The sequence below is a fragment of the Cyphomyrmex costatus genome, unplaced genomic scaffold (assembly GCF_001594065.2).
Source record: "Cyphomyrmex costatus isolate MS0001 unplaced genomic scaffold, Ccosl1.0 scaffold61, whole genome shotgun sequence".
NCBI lineage: Eukaryota > Metazoa > Arthropoda > Insecta > Hymenoptera > Formicidae > Cyphomyrmex > Cyphomyrmex costatus.
In genome coordinates, this window is record NW_017280167.1 from 310,778 (window position 1) to 331,666 (window position 20,889).

The 20,889-nt window shown below is 40.6% G+C and overlaps 1 protein-coding gene across 3 annotated transcripts in view; it reads right to left on the bottom strand.

Annotated features, from left to right (window-relative positions):
- rdx (BTB/POZ and MATH domain-containing protein rdx) overlaps positions 1 to 20,889 on the bottom strand; it is an 88,246-nt gene that overhangs the window by 34,461 nt on the left and 32,896 nt on the right. For 2 of the 3 annotated variants that reach the window (XM_018547235.1, XM_018547234.1), the window contains exon 1: positions 335 to 1,163. In XM_018547235.1, the coding sequence (XP_018402737.1) occupies positions 335 to 450 (116 nt within the window). In that variant the 5' untranslated portion in view covers positions 451 to 1,163. Of the gene's footprint in view, positions 1 to 334; positions 1,164 to 16,294; positions 16,355 to 20,889 lie in introns of those variants that run through there. The other variant, XM_018547236.1, reaches the window with a different exon arrangement.

Below are 20,889 nucleotides of genomic sequence, written 5' to 3' on the forward strand. Positions count from 1 at the left end.
AAATTTTTCACGCGCGTTTATTGGATTCTTCCGGAAAATCTACGGGAAGGAAGGACACGATCCTATCGCGGATTTTTTTTTTCCCCGTTGCCACCAAGGGGGAGAGAAATCCGGGAGAAAGGAGCGTTCTCTCTCTCGTCGGCGTCGCGTGCTCGATGACGCTACCGGCACGGCGCGGATCGATGCGACGATTACTCCTCGCGTACCGGTCAAACGGACCTGTTTCCCCTACCCTCCTTCCAGCCCCTCTCTTGGTCCCCCCTCGGTTTTAGCCCCCGGACGGACGAAGACCCACCCTAGCTCCGACAACGGCGAGCCGTACGATTGTACGTACCGCGCCAGCGCCATCCTGACATGAGACAATCCGGGCCCGGCGGGTGTCGACAGCAAGGTATCCAGATCTGCAAGCGGCGACTTGTCGTTGACACTATATCCCACTACTGGACACATGCGCGCGAACAATTCTTCGTCCTTGAACGAAGCGCGAGCTCGTCATAACTTCCGGCTGAGTCGCGAAGAGAGTGCCCTTCCTCTCGCTCTCTCTCTCTTTCTCTTTCTCTCGCGCGCGCGCTCTCTCTCTATCTCTCGCTCTTTTTCGCTTTCCCTCTCTCTCTAATTCTCGCTCACCCGGCGCCGACTCAATCGACTACGAAGCACGGCGGTCTCTCGCGTAACACGATCGACAACGAATAATTACCCGCTTATTGCTTGAAAATTGCTCCGGAGTCCTTCCCCTCCGCGGTATCCGGTCACTGTCACCACCGCATTTTTACTGACGTCCATCCGCCAGAACAACGGCCGGCGAAGAGAACGACAACGACGAGAGATTATACTCTCGGAGATGTGAGCGCGCGATGATGCACGGACCGACGACGCTCGTGGAATCAATCCGGAGCGGAGAAGAGAGTTCGTTCTTTCTGTCTCTCTCTCTCCGTCTCTCTGGCTCAGCCAATCACCAACTTGCGCTTCGATCCCTCGTTCTCGTTTATCTCGTCGTTTCTCCTCGCCCCGTCCGTCGGATACCGTGCGCGCGTGCAACTGCGTGCGTATCGAGCGCCTCCTCTCTTCCTCTCTCGTGTCTCGACTGTCGAGTCGCTCTCGAAGTACTTTCCGCGGACCCGCGACTTTGACTCCGATCTACGCCGTTGGCTCGACTGAGAGCAACTGAGAGGAACTACTGAACGGCCCGCTGGTCCCTACTCCGGAACGCGCCGTCTCGGCCACGCTCGGCTGTCTCCGCGACCTCGTGTCGTGCCGAAGAATGACGATCGTCGACGACTCCCTCCCGTTCATCGCGAGCACCCAAGGCTCCACCTCCCTATCCTCTCTCGCCCTCTCTCTCTCTCTCTCTCTCTCCGTCAACCCTGCAGGAAATTCTGCCCCGCGAGCGTGTGCGCGGTGCCGCTTGCCGCACCGAAATTGTATTAAACGCCGTTTCCTGGACTTCAAATCACGGAGCTCGTCCCGCAGTTTTCGGGGATCGACCCTCTCACGTCTGTTTCTCGTGAAAGATTCAGCAAATTTTAATATTTAGGGAAAGTCGTTCGCTGACGAGAACGAGAGAGGAGGGTATAAACTCTCCTTTGTCTCAGAGGCCAAATGAGCGAGATCATCGTGAAGAAAAGAAGACGTCTCCGATAACGCTATAAACAAATGACAATACGAACGAGCCTTGAAACGCAACCTCCGTGCAATTTGCAACAAAAGCGTACTCGGTCGAGGATTAAGGGGAAAATAAAAGCTAAATCGTGTTTTTCAGAGGAACTATACCATAGGGTTTCCAAAAGGGATGCAAAAAAAAAAAGGGAGGTTTCCTTGGAACTATTCATGTAGCATTAGCGTGTGGCAATCCTCGAATGGAAACATTTTTCGTTCGAAAGATTGAACGCTTTGCTCCACGATGCGAAAAATCGACTTGGATAACGACGGTATTTCGTTTTTCTGATTATCGAAAATAATTACTTGTAACTACGATGAAAGTCGCTACAAATGAAATTTGCTACACACAGGATTTTCTCTTAGAATTTATCCTGAATGCATAATAGTTGCACAACATGGTATTTCCAAGAAACTTATGTTTTCTCTGATTTTTACTATAATATCTACCACAATAAAATATAAAAATGTTTAGTTAAATTTTACTAAAATATAACTAAATTTTTCAATTATTTTTAAATATATCAAATAATTTATGATTCTTTACTGTTTTAAATAAAATGTATGCCAAAAAGTAGTAACAGATATATTAAAAATCTTGTAAATTTTACAATAAAGTACCGAGACGAAAGTTATTACATTAGTAGAAATTGATATTAATCCACACTGTATTAAAATTTTGTAAAAAAAAATTTCTAAGAATTCCCAGATTTTCTAGATATTTTTATTTCAAGTTTCAGGTAAGATTAGATAACTATTTAAATGCAACTTCAGAATAAATTACAGTGCAAGTAACGTAAACAAATTACATATTGTAAATTAGCGAAAAATAAGAATTCCCCAAGCTATCAATTTGTATAGGTAATTAAAGCTGTGAAATTCACAGAAAAGATTCACTACAGTTACGATATCAGTGAACTACTCTTTTTTGCTGAGTATTGTCTTGTGATGTCACCTTGATATTTTTTTTTTTAATAAAAATTCGCTAGATACGCAAGAATGTACGTAAACACGTCAGGATGTTTGTACCACACTTATTGCTAATCAATTGTCAATATTTTGCATTGTCGCAAGAAAAAATGATCAAAGAACAATGCTTTCGGAGAGACAAATTAAATACAATTCACAGAATTTCTTTAAGTAATTTATAAAATTCCATGAAAATCCCTGATAGGTAATCAAATTGTTCCAAGTTTATAACCATAGCTATTCATCATCAAACATAATAAAAGAATGACTCCAAAAACACATCGTTTAGTCTTTGTTTCCGTTCTTTTTCTACGAACAATTCAAAACTGACATCTTTTTAGATACACCGTTGTTGTAATAATGATCGAAACGTCCTCTCGAAACGCGGGGGACTGGTGTTACGGAACACATGAGAATACATACACGTGCGATAAACATCGCGCGGTAACTTTCGGCAACACCGGAAACCGAGAGAGCACCGCCCGTCTCTGTTCGTCCAGTTACGCGAAAAAGGGGTCACGAAAATGTTTTACGAGCCCGTTTAAGGTGCCTTCCTCTCGGAGGGGTCGATGTCAATGGGACCGTGACGTCGTGCCGGAATCACGCACGACGGTCGTGACATTGTGAGAACGATGGTGATACCAGAAGAGAAAACTGGAATACATTTCGGACAAAACGCGTTCGACGGTTTACCGCACCTCGGTGGAACATCCGGTGTGTGTACAGCGAAACAGTTATGCCAATACGAGAGAAAATATGATCCCCGGAAATTAATCGCCATTTTCTTTTTCTCTCTCTTCCTCTTCCTGTCTATTTCCCCGAATTTTAGATTCTAAAAAAATATCGATAAAGTTGAAAATCAAAAGGATAATTTGAAAATAGCAAAGACAAGCAATGTATCTTTTTAACTACAAAACTGAAAGTGTTGGATTCTCAATAAACGTTCGTATACAATAAAGAATATAAGTTACATAAGCAAGACTTCATTAAAAAGATAATGAAATTTATCAGAATAAAAATATAAAGTGAGAGATAGGAAGAGAAAAAGTATTAAACACGAAGCAGATATAACGAGCTATTTAAAAAGAAAATATAATGATTAAAAAATTACTTTTAAATAATAAAATTATTTTTACTAAAAAAAACAATCTTTTATACATATATTTTCCAATAAAAAATATCACACACATATGGCTTAATAAGAAAAAATATTCGGTTGGATTAATTGGAATTCTGGTTGAAAATAAGCGGATCAGAATTTTCTGGATAAATTTGTTAAAAATCTAGTTAACAATCAATATTCTGATTGATATAATTCGTCTATTTTCAATATTAGACATTTTTCAATATTACAGTTCATAATAAATTAAGAAACACCGAGAGAAATACTTGTGGTATATCCATTCATTTTATTGATATACGATTAACAAAAATTAAACAGAGTAACAAAAATTGTATTGTTCTAATCAAAGTTTAATTTTAGACCAACGAAATTTTGAAGACAACACAATTTTTAAATGAAAAAGTCAGAAAATTTCGTATAGTCAAAGGTTATATCAAACGGTTTCTATCAATGAACGCGTGGGCGATGTTGTACGTTTTCGAATTTGAGTTGGAGAAATTGGTATTATAATAAGCGGTGACCTCGCTCGGGGCGAGAGACTTCCCTTGACCCCCTTGAAAAACGACCCTGAGGCTCGTCCGCCCCACGAGCCGCACGAGAGTCGCGTTTTATATACCCTCTAATGGCTCGCTACCATTTCTATTTCTTTTCTTCGCGTGCGTTACGTTTTCCCGCTGTTTGCTGTTATTATTACTAAAGACTTTCCGTCAGCCCCTGCGTTAATGTACGGGTTCTCGATATATTACAGGTTTCCCGATGTATACGTATATAGATCGTTTACTGGAACTCCCCGCCCATGCTTTTCTCAGCCCTCTCAGGTTTCGCCCCTCGTTCGATCTTATTTATTATCCTCCTTAAAGAAACTTGGAATTAATAAGGTCCCTCGAGCATGCGTGCATTTTGAAAACCAAGTTCACAGTCGCTTTAACTCGTAAATTCATATTTCACCGAATGAGAGATATTCCCGAGGTGTAATTGGACGACGACGTTTACGTGTATCTCCGTCCGCAAAGTTCGGAGCAATTTCTGTCGTGGATAAGTAAAATTGAGAACGTGCTATGTAATACAGGTATAGTTACGACTGCCTCATTGCCGGCTGCCTTATTGAGCGCGCGAAACTTCTCTGACTGTATGGAGAACGTGAATGTAAGTCGGCCGCAATCGCACGTGGATAATCCAGTGACTAAGGGCCGCGTTCGTAGCGCGTTCATTTAACGCTTAAATGCGAGAAAGCGGGAGAGAGGGATTTTCATCCTGCGATTACTTCAAATGCGATCTTCATATTCGTGAACGAATAAAACCGAGTTACAATTTCAGCTGCACGTCGTGGTGTAAAATTTTCGTTACAGATATCTCGAAGAAATGAACAACAAATAGAAATGCACAGAAGCTGAATAAAATTTAATAAAAATTTAACTAAAGGGAATAAAAAAATGTAAGCTTAAGATTTATAAATTAATTAGAAAAAAAATACATGCACACAAACACACATAAGTGTAGGTACATTGCATCAAGGAAGATATTTAATAATTCAATTAGCAAATAACTAATCCCATTGTTTAGTAAACTATTCCGCGAGTCGAGGGATTTAACTCGCCCGAGGAATTTTTCCGTGTTGCTACACAAGGGACACACACTTGATACGGAAAAGAGTAACTTTCTCGTGGTGGGCGAGTTGAATTAATTTGCACGATTACGTCAGGGAGTGCCCGCTGTTGTTACTTTTCGCTGCCAACGCAATTCAGCAAATTTTTTGCAACGTAGCAATAACACAGCTGCATCGAGCTATCGAGAGAAAGAAAAAAAAAACGTAACAATTGATACGAGTGAAATCGTACTATCGAAGAGCACTAAATAAAAAAAAAAATAATAAAAAAAACTCAGAAAAGTTAAAACAGTGACGCGCAGTGGAGATAGAAATGAAAATGAAAACGGCGAGCAGCGGACGGAGATAGATATAATGCGGATGAGCGAAAATAAAATTTGTATAGAAAGGACAGATGAGCGCAAGGCGGATTATATGACTCGCAAGTTTCGGGGCGTTGTTCCAGTTCGGGTGCACTAATATCGTGTATAGAAAGCGTATACCGGGAGGCGAGCGCGAAAGCGCGATAGAGCTCCCCGCGGAGGGTGGAGGCGAGACCATGGCGGAGAGCGCGGGCCTCGGGAAGGCGGGGAACAACGACGACGACGACGGCGGCGACGATGGCGATCGGGGGGCGGGAAGAAGAGACGAGGGAGAAAAGAGAAGAGCGGCTGCTCGTAATGCCGCGAGAGGTGATTGCGTTAGAACGAGCGAGGCGGAGAGAGAGAGAGAGAGATGGAGAACGAGAACGAAAGAGAAAGAGAGAAAGAGAGGCAGGCGCAGCCAGCAGCAGCAGCAGCAGCAGCAGCGGCGGCGGCGGCGGCAGCGGAGGGTTCAGACGAGGTCAGGTCACGGGACGAGAGAGCCGAGCCGCTCGCTCGGTCGATAGAACGAAGCTACCACCTATGCCACGCGGCGGTGGCGACGGCGACGGCGGTGGTAGTATCACACCATGTCGAGCACTCACCATGGCTAATGAGAGCGAGCGTACACTACCACCACTACTACTATTACTACTACTAACTGTATTCTACACTGTACCATTCTACGCTCCGACGAGTTCGATGCGATTTCTCGACGGCGCCGGGGGAGCCTGGAGCAACGTTCTCATGTCGGATGTCGACATGTCGAATGATGCCTGATTAATGCGGCCGGCTTGTGATCGACGTGAAATATGCGCGCGGACAGGAGAGATTAAAAGACAAATTAAGATGTATCGCTGACGTGTTATAGTGCGAATAACGTCGCATTAGAAGGCGTGTTTTATTCAGGGAGCGCCCGCCGAACACGCATGAATTGGAACGCATTATATGCGGATGCGCTAATGTTAACGCGGATATCTAGATGTTCTATACAGCTTCGCTCGGTATTCATGCTTCCGACTTGTACGACTTAGCTTTTGCATGACAGAGACCGGCACTGCGGGCAAGATGCACTCGCGAATAATGAATAACGATTTCATATTTGTCAAAACGTCAGAGCATTGTACTTTATTCGCGCTAACGCGATGTACGCTCGAAAAATATTGGCCGATTATTTTGTACGCGCTTAATACGCGCTTAATACACGTTTAATGTTGCTCATTACAGATGATATCACTGATTTACAAGGTTTCTGTGTGTTTCTCAACATCTGAGTGATGATTCTTATGTATTTTTAGCTGCTGCTAAAAATATGAGGCTACACAAGTTCCATTACTAACAGATTTTGAGAAATAAATGATTTTATTTTTGGAAAAAAAAAAACTATGAACAATTCACAACTTAATGTTTTCTTTTACTTTACGGAATAAAATGCATAAGAATCACCATTTGAATGTTGAGAAACAGAAATCTTGTGAATCATTGTGATTTTTTTTTACATTAAAATTGCGAATATTACTTTAATGTATTACTTAAAATTGTATATAAACAATAAGAAAGACATACTATCACATTTATTTTGACATATTGCAGAAAAATATTTGAATTTTCTATAAATATCATATGAATTTGCGTTATTATATATATATATGCATAAGAAATTCAAAGCGGGGATTTAAAAATTCAAGGTGATCTTTTTCCAGTGTAAAAAGGCCAAAAAGAAACACGTATTACTTATTGAGAAACAAATATTGACCAAAATCTATTATTCATTCTATCCCAGATAGAAAAAGATAACATTTTTTTTGTCTAAGATATATGATGAAGATAATATGCAATATATTCTAGTAAAGATAAGATGAAGCCATTTCATCTAAATACCAGCAAACACTATTTATCCGGCAATATCGAAAACATTCTTATTATACATACAAATATATAATGTACATATATATATACACACACATTTATACGCCACGCATTTTAAATCTACCTCTTTATCATAGACTGGCGATTCGAGAGGATAAATTATTAATACTTTTGTGCGGCCTGTGTCAGATGTAAATAGACGCTTGTAAATGCATATGTTCCTCACGGCCGTCGATTAAATGCCAAGCGAGGCGGCTAAAAAGAGAGACGACGTGGTCGACAAAGCCGCGCGAACGTCAAAGTTATCATTATTTAAGTCGGTCTATGCATTTCCGCGAGAAGCTCGGAAGTTTTCTTCTCCTATTTTTTTCTCCTTTTATCGCTCATTGTTCACGAACACGCGTAGCGCCCAAAGACATCTGTACCTCATCCAGGGTACACGTGATTTCTGTTAAGGAAAATAACCGTGGGACACGCGGCTCGTGCACGACCTCGAGATACGAAGCCTGGCGCTTGCGCTTCCTCGTCCGGACTTTTCCACGAGAGAACCCCAAAGATGCATCCTCTCGTCGCCATTGGCGCCGCGAGCTCGACACTATAATGTGTAGTAAACCACGCGAATTATATACTTACGAAACTCTCGTAAATTCACCGCAAACGACGGAAGTCAATTGTTACTCTCTGTACAACAACGGGATGAAAACGGAATTTATTAACCTCCATGCCTCGTAACTTTCCTATATATCTTTGAAAGCGGAATAACGAATTCACACGAATCAATATCGAAAGGTCGGCCTTATAACAACAGGACGTTTAGCGTCAATTTATTTTCGGAAAGACACGCGAAAGGTTAAAGTGTTAACGATTCTCAAAAAGCACACGCGGTGTCGACGAGGTAAATCGCTACAAGAGTTGGCCTCGCTCCAAGAGAGACGCGGGCCATAGGTGGAAAGCGGACGGGAAAATCTTTTCCGAGGATTTTACGGAAACGCGACGAGAGTTTCGAGCTCGTGGCGAATGAACGATCGACGCGAATATTAATACACTATGTATGCATCGTGAATTGGCTACAAATTGTAGACTCATTGAGTGCAAACGGCGAATCGTTAAATATATATATATATATATATAAGCATGATTTTAAATGATTTTAATGTACCCGCTTGAAATTTGCTTCCGTTACATTAAGCCGGCGGCACACGATGCTTGTTTTCCTGCTGGATTCCTATAGTTAGTTTAGAATCTTGCCATCATATTGGCTGCGGTACTGACAGCACCAGGCATCGCAGCCCAATACGATGGCAAGAATCTAATCTAGCTAGAAATCCAGCAGGAAAACAAGCATCGTGTGCCGCCGGCTCTTTACATGAAAGTTGCCTTTTTTTAACAGTATGTATCTAGACAGAGATTATAATTTTGTTAGTATTAATAAAATACAACAGTTAGTTTCCAAGAAATAAGGGAGATATTTCTTCAGGCCTATGTCAGTATCGGTTATTTTCCTCTACCTGAGGAACATTCGAGTGGAAATGTAACGTTACAGTCTAAATTGTAGCATTACAGTCGCTAAGAGTTACAGAATAAGTCTCTCATGCTCAGTTTCACGCATAACTCATGATTAACTTCTTAACCGAGGTTTAACTTATTCCTTATCTCTTTCTAATTCAAAGAATTGGAAAGAAATGAGAAATAAGTTGAACCTTGCTTATAAGAGTTAACCGTAAATTGTGAAACCGAGCCTAAATGTGTCTCTGTGACACGAAGTTTCGAAGTATCCATTGTGGATTCGAATTCCGAACTGTGAATTGTCGACCGCAGCCAAACAGATCGATTCATAGTTTACAAGTCGAATCCGCGTCCAAAATCCGCGTAGTATATGACACGAGCTTATAAACACAGGTCTTTACACGCGCGACTGAACATGAATCGACATCGGACTTTGTCGACTTAAGAAGACACGGTGGGACGGATCGCGCGTGTTTTCTCGCGCGCACGCCGCGCCGGTCGCTTGCTTCACGGTCGGGTAATTGATCGTGGAAATGACTTTTACGATAAAACGGAGTCAAAGTCAAGACGCTGAGATCTGATACGGACCTCGCTCAACTCGGTCAAGGCGGAAGACCGTTAGAACAGCTCGTCGTAGGACACGCTCTATACGTGGCAACGAGTGTATCGCCGCGATATTGCGCTCGGATCGTTTCGAGAAAAATATGCGATCGCGAAAGCGCCCAACGGATCCCAACCGCTCAAATTACGACTCGATCGCGATATTGAACTCGCGAGACACTCGATTTCGCCGGGCGCCTCATTCCCCTCTCGCGAGAGAGCATCCGCCGCGCACGTTTCCTCCTACATACTCGATCCAGTCCCGACTTTCCCTTAATATAAGTGGCTTAAACGACAGCCGCTGTTTTCCACTTTCTTCATTGTACGGTTGACACACGTCTCCGTGGCACTCTCACCGGCGCGATACGAGCGAAATAAATGTGTAGGCGGGTATATAATACGTGACCGTGTAAAGTCAACGATCCGAGAAACGCTTCGCGCCTCTCTTCTACTCTCGTTTCGAGAGTACATCTCGTTAAATCCTCGTGAAATTACAGTTTTAAGTCAAGTGTTCGCGGAACACAATACGGACGCGTGTCGCGTGCCAAGAAATTCCACTTCCCGATGGTATATAACACGCGCGGCGCGAGGCGGACGATATTATTCATATCGACGAAAGAGATTTCTCCGTGTGCCCGATTCCGCCGACAATCGCTGACATTTCTTCTGGGAGGACAGGTGGGAGGGCGCGTTTGAATTGTAATAAAAATGAGGTCGGCACCGCTCTTGTGGGCCAAGGCGTTGCGCGCGCGTTAGGCGATCTCCGCTTTGAGAGACACCATCATGCGCGACACCGATCGATGTAACTATTTTTCTTTCTTTTTTTTTTTTTGCACAACTCATATTATGTATTTACCGAATGAGAAACTGTACATTCTAAAAAATATCCGTGTGGATATAGCACCACATGCGGTGCCTATATAATTCTCACTATGTGTGATGGCGTTAATATTAACACACCAACATGATGTGAATTTAGCATCGGAAGTTTTTAATCCACATCATATAAACATCATGAGTTATAAATTCACACTGTGTTGGTGTTGATATTAAGGCCCCTGAGTACCTAATCACCACAGCAATATTAAATCGTGACGTCAGAAGCGAGAAATAACAAGTTAATTTTTATTACGTGCTATTTATAAATGAAGATAATTCAATATGGTGTGATTACACTCAGGTAGTTTTAACATGAAATAGACAATAATTATATAGACACTGAGATTAAATCCACATCGATATCTGTTAAAATGTAACAAATACCGAAAATTGTTGTAATAAATTCATGATTAACAAAACATATACGTATAGTTCTCTTACCCTATAATTTGCGAAGATTAACTCGATTCACCTTTATTTATGGACTTATTCTTTTTTTCAATCAGTAACAAGAAATGCGTGTTGATATCCACTACAAAATGCGTGTTGCGGGAATGTTCGCGAAGAGAAAAAAAAAACAATACGGTTAAACGGATTAAACGCGCCTATTATTCGCGCTCTATCGCAAGATGAACGGAAACGTGCTTAATAGTCTTACTCGGAATTCACCGAGGAGCTCGGTATGACAAATTAATTAACGGTGCTCCCGGGTCGGCTCGTTAACTTAATTACTCTTGCGCGCGAGTTTGAATTCGTTCGACCGTAAAACGTGCAGAGGCGAGGCTGGCTGTAGAGCCGCGACGAACTTAAGATCGCATCGAACTGGTTCGTGTATTGAATCGCGCGAAGACTGGTACATCGCATAGTTTAATTATCGAGATATCTGCCCATCGCGAAGCAGGTGTTGTTTGTCGAAGCGATAGCTATAATTCTCGCGAAAGTCGTATCGATCGCAAATCTAAGTCGGCTCGCTCGCGAGAAAAGAGGCTTAACGTTCGTGATGCGATTTTGCGGCTTTTATAAAAAATATATACGTCTAAGTAGGGCTGCGCGGGTGTCAAGTTATTTCTCAGTCTCAAGTCTTCACGAGAAGTCCTGCTCTTCTCCGAACAACAAATTTCATCGGAAATCAAATATCCTTTCCAAGATATCACTTTCATAACTTTTCCTCGCGTGAAGTCGAGTTACATTCTTAATCGTATTAATCATCATTTTAAAACAATAAGTAGAATATATTTTTTTGTTACTCATAGGTTTTGTATAGCAGCAGATTTGCTGGTTGCCTCACTATTTGCATGTACTATGTGTATGTTACCTCATGATGTGCTTGTCATTGCAATAAAGATTATTATTAATATATATAACATTATTCGCTGGTAAATATATCACAAATGTAACGCCGCACAGGGACAAGCGATATTCAAAACAGCTTCTTACTCAAGTGATTCAAAGACGGGAAGGTTCGCTAAAATGTCCCAGCAGGGAAGAATTCGGCGAGGATTCAATGTATATTTCACAAGAATCTGTCAGGTTCAGATTAGTCGACCATGGCCTTCGACAGTCCCGGGGATGGCCGGTAGATAGGTTCGCGGAGGGGAGGTTCCCCGATCGATTCCATCGATTATCGATACCGGGGTTAAGGTCATTCTGCAATCTAAAAGCGATGTAGAACGACGTATGCTCCTCGCACGCGCTTCTCACCGCGTGACGACGAGCGCTATCGACCACCTCGCGCTCGGAATAAACTTATATCTATCGAATAACGCTCGGCAAACAGACTGAATCTCGAGATACAGTCGGGCCCTTAATGAAATTACTTCTCTGGAACGGATATGAGAATAAAAGACACCTTGAGGTATATCGTGAGTGTTTCGAAAACCGAGATTGATGGGGAAAGAAGGTCGAGAGCAGACAAGTTCCACGGTTATACCTTTATTTAACATATTCGAATTAAAGGTCACTTTCGAATTTCGAGAGGATCGCCTATTTAATTTAGAGACACGCTTGCACGTGCGAATGTGTGAATTTTTCAAGAGAAAAGGCTGTATACACGTCTCGCTTATTTCTTCCCAACGTCTGCCGGTGCTTCCTCGTCGTTTAGCAATTGATCACTGCCGAACTATTATCGATCGCTGAACGACGGCAAGCAGGAAACGCCGGAGGTCGCGTCGAAGTTACGTCTTCGTGTAGGCTCGGCCGGGTGTAGAATGGATGGAACAGTGAGAGGCAAAGAGGAACACACGTCGCCATATACACATATGTGTGCACATATACACACAGGATGTCCTCGAGTGTTCGTTTTACCACGTCCTAGACGGCCTCACCGTCGAAAATAACCATTTCGATGGTCGCTACACCGCGGTTACGTGCTCGCCCTCGTCCATTGTGCCGCTCCGCTCCGCCGATCCCGGAAGCGGTTGCGGCTTTCTTTTCCGTTGTACTTTCCGGAGGTTTTCGACAAAGCCTAACGATCCACACAATCGGCCGAGGTCGGATCACTGCCGTCGCCGCGCCACCGTCATTATTTGCACACGCTAATCTAATCAAACAGTTAGCCTCCTCGACGACGAGAACGACGCTGACGCGATCGAGCGAGTGCGTGAGCACGGCCATGCCAATAGTCGATCTCAAATATCGTGCGTTATCGAATGAGTTTCGTGGAAAGCTTTGTAGAATTCTCTTTCTCTTTCATGTTCTGGTTAAATATTTGTCAAGTTTTTTAAAGGTTATTAGAATGTCTAGAATTATTTAAGATATATTAGATTGTTCGGAAAGTTCGTTTTAAAAAGTAACCGCAAAATCGGTGATTTTTTTTGACTTTTTGGTTCCGCTCAGTTTTAAAACTGAATTGTGTGTCAAGTGATGTCTTAAGATGGGACATCAATCACAAAAAAATTTTTTAATTGTGGTTCAATTGGTTTAAGAGATACAATATAACAGAAAAGTCAAAATTCATTAAAGAGTTAGCTTATATTATTTGAAGCACGAATTTTTATGTCAGTCCAATAATTACTATAAGACTACCCGAAGATTTTACTGACTGTTGAAGTCAGCTTTTCAATATTTAATGACCGATTTAATATGACAGATTATACATATATGTAAAAAATGTTTAATTTTTATGAAAAATATCTTATTGCTGCAGTTCTTGGATCGCTGATCAGAAAGAAGTGATTGATATATTAAACAAAAATGAAAAGACAATGTAACTAAAATATGTGATTGGCGATTTTAACTATATTTATTATAATTTAAATTAAAAGTTTTTAAATCGGCGTTTTTTAATATAAATCACAAATATTTAAAACAATATTTCGTATCGTTTTAAACATTTTTTATTTATATCAAAATGCTAATTAAAAAATTTTAATGATATTATATTTTATAAAAATTATTTGGTTGGCCCACTTTAATACATGGAGTACTAATCTTCATAAAAATAAAAAAGTGTTTCAATTTTCAACCATTATATTTAGTCAATCATTTTTGTCTGTAGATCTGACTTCGAATTTATAATTCCAAATATATAATTATAATTTCGAATATATAATTAGCGCGATCCAAGAAAAAAACTGATATTTTTCATAGAAACATTTTTTAAATATATAATCCGCCATATTAAACAGACTATTTTGAATTTTAACACATTGGCTGCCGCCATGTAAAATAAAAGTGATTACCTAGGAATCACAATAAAAATTTTATGATGTAATAAAATTAACATAAAAAATCATGTTAACATGACAGCATAATTCAAATCAAAATTAGATGCACAAGAATTTTTAATGTGCCGTACTATGTAACTTAACTTTTATATACAAGCCGCGTCAATATAAGAAAACACTAATATACAACTGTTGAAGAACACATGGGAACCTCATGGTACAATAATAAACTCCTACTAGTAACCAGTGATCTTCATGCAGACAATTTGTGTTAAAATTTCTTTTTTATATTTTATTTTAAATTCGATATCAGCAATTAGCAAAATCCGAATATGAAATTTTAAATTATCGGACTAATATAAAAATCTTTCCTTATACCTTTCCATGAAATAAATTTTGCTTTCAATTTGATCCGTCTGTGCTTAAACATACGTTGAATATTCTACTTTTTCCATTAATTATTAATAAGAGTGTGAAACATTAAAATTTTCTTTTACTCCGATTATTCAATTTGACGTTCCGTTTAACATTATCGCGCGCTCAAATGGAAACTGATAAGCGCATCAAAATTTAGCGAAGAATTCAGAGAACAATGTGAGATATATTTAGAATCAAATATTATTAAACAGATGATAGTTACACATAAATTACGAAAGAATAAAGTACAGAATTTTAATTTTCTACCGTTTTTTAAGCGATTTCATCATCTTTATTCTTAATTTATAACTCGGAAATTATTATAAACTAATATATAAAGATTTTCTACTGTAATTAATTTTCGAAATGTGACACACTATTATCATGTTATATCACATGTTATTAAAATGTTGTTTAAGCGATAATTGTCAGACGCCCTCGACGCAATAAATTTAAGTCAAAATTTTATTAAAGTTTGTCCAAAATAAATTAAAGGATATAGAGATATGGAAGTTATATAGAAATACGAGATATATAATACATATAAAATTCTAAGAGAGAGTCAAGTTGTTACAAGATAAACGAATTAAATCATATATTGTGAAATAATATAACAAGTCAATACAATTAAAAAAAAAAAATTACGACCTCGGCGGCATTCCGGTTTCTCGATGCTTCCGAGGCACACAATGCTATCTTTCCTTCCTTCTTTTTTCTTTAATCTGATCATCAGCAACGACCACTCGTGCTGCCATTAAATGTGGGCACGACGCGATTACACTGGAACGTTAAATGCGCACCTCGCGTTAAATGCACGCGTACAACGAAGAATCGCGTAAGGATCCATGTTAGCGAGTATAACGACGCTGATATCTTTATGTAACCGCGAGGACGAATGATGTCACGTCCGAGCGTATTCACAATAGCTGCGAAATATCGTTGTCTCTACGTGCAACGGTACAAATTGCCGTCTCTTCTTCTTCCTTGTCCTCGTCGTCGCCCCGTTTCGCGCGCGCTACACGCGCCTATAAAGCATTCGCAACTCATCACGATGGAATGAATGTTCCGCTAAAGAAATAATACGATGGATTCGCACGCGGAGTTACGATAAGGTATGCGGAAGAGGCATCGGCGATAAGCAGACAAGAGATGTCTCACTTAAATCGAGGCTTGACGTAAACAATGTTACGAACAAATTAGGTCAAAGTCTGAAAAGCACCTCCGATATAAAAACTCAATTTGAATTTGAATTTTAGTCTTCAAAACAACTTTAGTTTCGTTAATGTCAATACTTATTGCTGAAGGCAAAATTTGTAACAGTCAATAAACGTTAGTTACTGGTTTGTTACTAATAAGTGACTATATTTGCTAATAAATGATGATTTTATTCGTTTCGTTACGAAAATAACCTTGCGTTTCAACATGTAAGTGGACCATTTTATCGTCCGATAATCTGAAGATTAAAGCAAATGCTAATTAAAGGACGCAATTGAGGCAGTCTGCTGAATACCAATGCTTAGAATCGCGTTGGTTGGTTCCTCTAGACTTGGTAAGACGATGAGGACGAAAAGGAAGAAACGGAATGTCGTCATTCCATATGGAAGCGATAAGGCAAAGGCAATCTGCATTTGTTAAAAGATATAATGTACATGCGTTTACTTACTTGTTGGCATAGTTTGCTTCACCTTGGCAATATCATTCAAGAGGTACACATGAAGAACACCTGAAATCAAGAGTCAAAGAAGATACCTCAGTGAGCTATTTATACATCTAATTGTAAGTAAACTGCTTATGTAACAGAAAATCGACGAGATAAAATGTGTCGTAAATTTCGACCTTTACCAATAGATAAAATCATACATCAAACACAATACACAGATTTTGTAAAAAAAAAAAAAAAACAGCGTTATCGATCTTGGAATAATTTGTGTAAATTATAAATAATATAAATACGTATAAAAATGAAATTAATATAAATAAATAATTTAAATATCCAAGATTTTTTCCAAGACTTCCCAACAACAAATGGAAAATATGCGCGTATCTCTACATAGTAACGAAATATTGGTGAGAGGACCGAAATGCATATCTTGTCGGAGCGGTTCGCTGCATTCGTCGCGTCGCATCGGTGCGTTAGCTACGCTTACACGTGTGTACGTAAAAGCGGTGCTTAGGATACCATAATCCGTGATAGTCGACCTTTTGCCAAGCGTTTCACGAGGGTATATATCCACGACGGCGACGGCGCAGAGTGAAAATCGACTTGTAGCTGGAAGCTACGGCAGAACTTTCAAATCGCCACTCTACCCGGCCTTCACATTTTCACTAGATGATTTTCACTCGATGCGGCCGCCGCTGTGATTCACTTTCCTCCTCGGGTGGGCGTTTACGTCGACCGAGTGCAAAAAGGTACAGGAGAGCCGGTCACGAATCCCATCAGAGGTATCAGACTCCGCCAACAAATGATACACGCCGTATACCATGTTAGACCAAACAAATTGCATTAGTTCTACGTATCGCAGATCCAATTTGATAATTCCAAGTGTAAGTAAAAGTAGATTTTTCGAAACTTTCGTGTGTCGAAGTAATACGAACAAATAAATTACTTAAATCGTAATCACGAGGAAAGGAATGAGATTGCAATCGGCCAAAGGCTTGCATATAGGTTGAACGGGATATAGCTTGAGAGTTAATTTTCTCACGTCTGAGATAAAGGCTCTCTGCGTTTTACTTCTTCCATACACTCACTCGTGCATACAATCGGAATGATTAGACGGAAGCGGATATTAAAGCGAGCAAATAACGCGCGCACTGTTCATTTGCAATGCTGTATCGCGATGACTCTATTTGGACGGTAGCTGCGGAATCGATTAGAAAGCACTCTCGGATAGAGAACCACCATGCGCATTTAACTCGGTCTTTCCATGGCTCAGGTGTACACCATTCCCAATTATCGAAGCTTTCACCCTCGCACTAACATAGAGAGACCCCGTATACGCCTCTAATCGCTCCAAAATCGGTAGGCTATTATCGCGCTAGGCGACGTCACGATATAGACTACAGGCATTATCGTTCAGGCTTCGGCGTTACGGTCCATTTAGTCGATCGTTAAGAGAGAATCCTAGATTACACGCTATAGAAAAGGGTAAAGGAAAAAGGAACGGGAGGTCGAAGGAGGAGGACAAAGTGCGGCTACGAGGACATCGCGTCCGTGAGAGAGAGAGAGAGAGAGAGAGAGAGAGAGAGAGAGAGAGAAAGATGAACAGACCTGAATACTACCGCATGGTACCGGATGGAGAGAGAATGCCCGGTGGGGGGCGATCGGGGGGTCGATTTGGACAGCGACGGCCCTGAGCCACTTGCCACAGTAGGTCAGCTCTCTTCACCTCGCATCGCCTCGTTTTTCGAGCCTCCATTATACACACATGAGGAGATCCTCCTCCATCGAGCTCTTTCAACGATGTGCACGATATATGCTTTCTTCGCGCCCATGCCCGTCACCCCCTATCATACGTGTTTACCTGCGTTCATCAGAATCCGATTTTCCCACCGCGCGTCCGCCACTGAATGGAGATCCTGGCTTTCCTTTATGCAAAATTTTTACAAAGCGGAGATCGCGACCGATATAAGCTCGGCCAAACCCGTAGAGACGATCAATCTCGTTAAGAGGTATTTTTTCCTCGCTTTCACAGCTGCGAAAATTCGAAATTATTGTTCGGACGGATCTTTTGTGTAGCCAGAAAGTTTAGGGGGTTAAAACTTTATTATTAAAGCCTGCTTGAAATTAAACGGAACATAAAGAAAATTGCATTTTGTGACATACCGCTCCGTATGCAGAGATTGTTTTGAAGACACTACATATGTGTCCCATGTATAAAGTCCGTGTCATACTATACGCATTGGAGATTACAGATTACGAATTAGAGATTAGAATTCGATCAGTTTGATAATTTTAATTTCAATCCGTTTCGTTCTAATCCGCTAAATTCTAATTACGCAACTCTCAATCTTCAATGTTTAGTGTGACACGGGCTTAACGTAACATTCTCCGTGCAAGACAACGACAATGAAAAGTGCGACGCCTCCGACGACCTTTTGACAGACGCGCGCGGGCCAATTTTTATCGGCGATTCACCGATAGCCGCTACGATAACGGGAAAAGTGGGTCGGTACCGAGAGGAGTGCGGCGAGTCGGGGGAGTTAAAGCGCGGCGGCTAGCATAACTCCTCGGTGAATTAGCGGCGGCGAAACGGTGTCATGTCGCAATTTTGTGGAAACAATTTACACCAGTCTGCTTTGCTCGACCCCCCGGGGAAACGTATCACCCTAATGCGATTAAGACAAGACCGTAATGTCCGCTGGTGACGCGGTATATCACTTTGTCGAATAAAAGCTCGAGAATTTCACGCCAGTAACGAATAATTAAGCGTTAGAGTAATTATAATATTATTTATCGAAATGACTTCTTTCCACAAACTCATTTCTTTTTTTTTTTTTTTAACAGAACAGAATTATGCCGAGTAAATTTCCAACTGCGACTTCGTTGGACGTGAAATACGATCGCACCGGTATTTTCCCTATATTCTCGTATTCTTAATTCCCTTCGCTGGCGGAATTCGAATTCATAAATCACGTAGGACACCATCGCGAACACATTTTCTCCAGATGTCATTCGGATCGATAATCCACTCTCGACGTCACGTCGATTCCCTCTTCCTTCAGGAGGAAGTTCATCCGTCCGCGATAAGAGAGAGAAAGAAAGATACAGAGAGAAAGATATATAGAGAGAGAGAGAGAAGGGGAGAGAAGAGGACTTATCGTTAACCTCGATCCTTTCTCGTAGCCGCGACGTTTAATACCCACTCCCACTCGTCTAACTATACCACTAGGTCGACCAGGTGCCATCAACGATCGATTAGATAGATGTCGATTAGGGAACTTTGACTTAGATTCGCAACACAAGAAGCGAGATAAGAATGTAGGAGTCACACAGCGGAATATAAGGGTGAGTTCAGATCTTGACAGAAAAGTAACAGCCAATCAAAACTTGCATTAGTAGTAAAAAGCCGAAACCATCAACTAGCGCGAGCTCTGATTGACTGCCGCTTTTCTGCTTTTCTATCTATCTAAACCCACCCTAAGGCTGATCTATAAACAAAGAACAAAAGTATAAGAATCTATAATAAAAAAGTATCTATACACACAACGCGGTTACTGAAACATAGGAATCTATTTATAATGTTCATTTTCTATACATTCTTCTAGTCAGTCGTATCAGGATTCTTATATAAACCCTACTCGTTTTTATCTAGATATGTTTCACTATCGCTTCTGTATGTATCTCACTATTACGTATTACATATTTATCTTTATATTTACATTTTTTATTTGCATATTTACTTCCTATGTTCTGGTATTTATTTTTTCGACAGTTTTCTCTAAAAAAAAAAAAAACCTAACAAAGCCCGGCTAGCGTTACATCACAATGTCAGTTTCATTGATCCGGTAGGTCACGTTCGTGTGAAGAGTGTTTGGCCGAGCGAATTTGTAACGGCGTTACATTGATCGTATCGTCGTTACACCGAAAACGCGCGTTGTTAATATCAGGTGGTTAAAGAGAGGAGCGCGTAAGGCCGAGTAAGAGTAGTCAAACTGGTTTGCTATAAATCGTCTCTCGATTACAGGAGTCGTGTCGGCATCGATTAAATCAGTATTAAATCTGATCTGTCGTCCACGAATTAATAATTCGCGTGGCGCCACGATAAAAGTTCCTCATGATGATTCTTCACTTCGGGGAGATTGAAGAATTCCCAATAAACGATTTCTTTTCCACAAATCGACTGACAGATAACCAACTAATCTTGAAATTACACTTTCCGAATATTCGATACGAATAAAAAAATTATTCGCATCGAGTAATTAAATGCAAGAATTCTGAAAAATATAATTACTGACTTCGTAAGATAAAACTGTTTGTAAATTAAACTTTGTTAATTTTCTTATAATTGATGCACATATGACTTATACACAGTGCAATCCAGTTTTGAAACAAAAATCACATAAAATACAGAACTCGTCAGAAAAATATTTTCTCTCAACTGTTTTTCCCAATCAATAGAACCCTTTATTAATATCACTCTGCTTTTGTTTTCAATCTTTACATCGCATCGTTGTTGAGTACTTTTTTGCAATCGTCCCTAATTGATCGATCACAATTTGAAATTCTGGAACATCGTATATAATTCAAAAAGTATCATA